Here is a 245-nt window from a genome sequence, read left to right as displayed (position 1 = left end):
ATCATATGCATACAATACATATAATACATGTGAACCTTTAAAATCACAGAACAAATCCATCAACGAAACTCACTCAGTTCTCCACAGGTATGTTCTGTATGTCTCCAAACCCCCAGCCGTCATAACTGCCAGGATACTGAACACCATCCCAACACCTGCAATACCACGGAATAAGACTTAATTGGTGTGGAATTCTCTATACTTCTTCATACTTTTAACCAACTGGGCACCATATATATACACCA

At 39.2% G+C, this 245-nt stretch overlaps 1 protein-coding gene across 2 annotated transcripts in view; it reads right to left on the bottom strand.

Moving 5' to 3' along the window:
• The window catches only part of LOC119586531 (solute carrier family 15 member 4-like), a gene marked incomplete at both ends in the record, with an annotated part of 12243 nt that overhangs the window by 2097 nt on the left and 9901 nt on the right, over positions 1 to 245 (bottom strand). For both annotated transcript variants that reach the window (XM_037935284.1, XM_037935285.1), the window contains 1 exon segment: positions 74 to 155. In XM_037935284.1, the coding sequence (XP_037791212.1) occupies positions 74 to 155 (82 nt within the window).

Source organism: Penaeus monodon, chromosome 21, assembly GCF_015228065.2.
Source record: "Penaeus monodon isolate SGIC_2016 chromosome 21, NSTDA_Pmon_1, whole genome shotgun sequence".
Lineage (NCBI taxonomy): Eukaryota > Metazoa > Arthropoda > Malacostraca > Decapoda > Penaeidae > Penaeus > Penaeus monodon.
The sequence above is the reverse complement of the archived record's forward strand: the minus strand, read 5'-3'. Positions and strand labels throughout refer to the sequence as shown.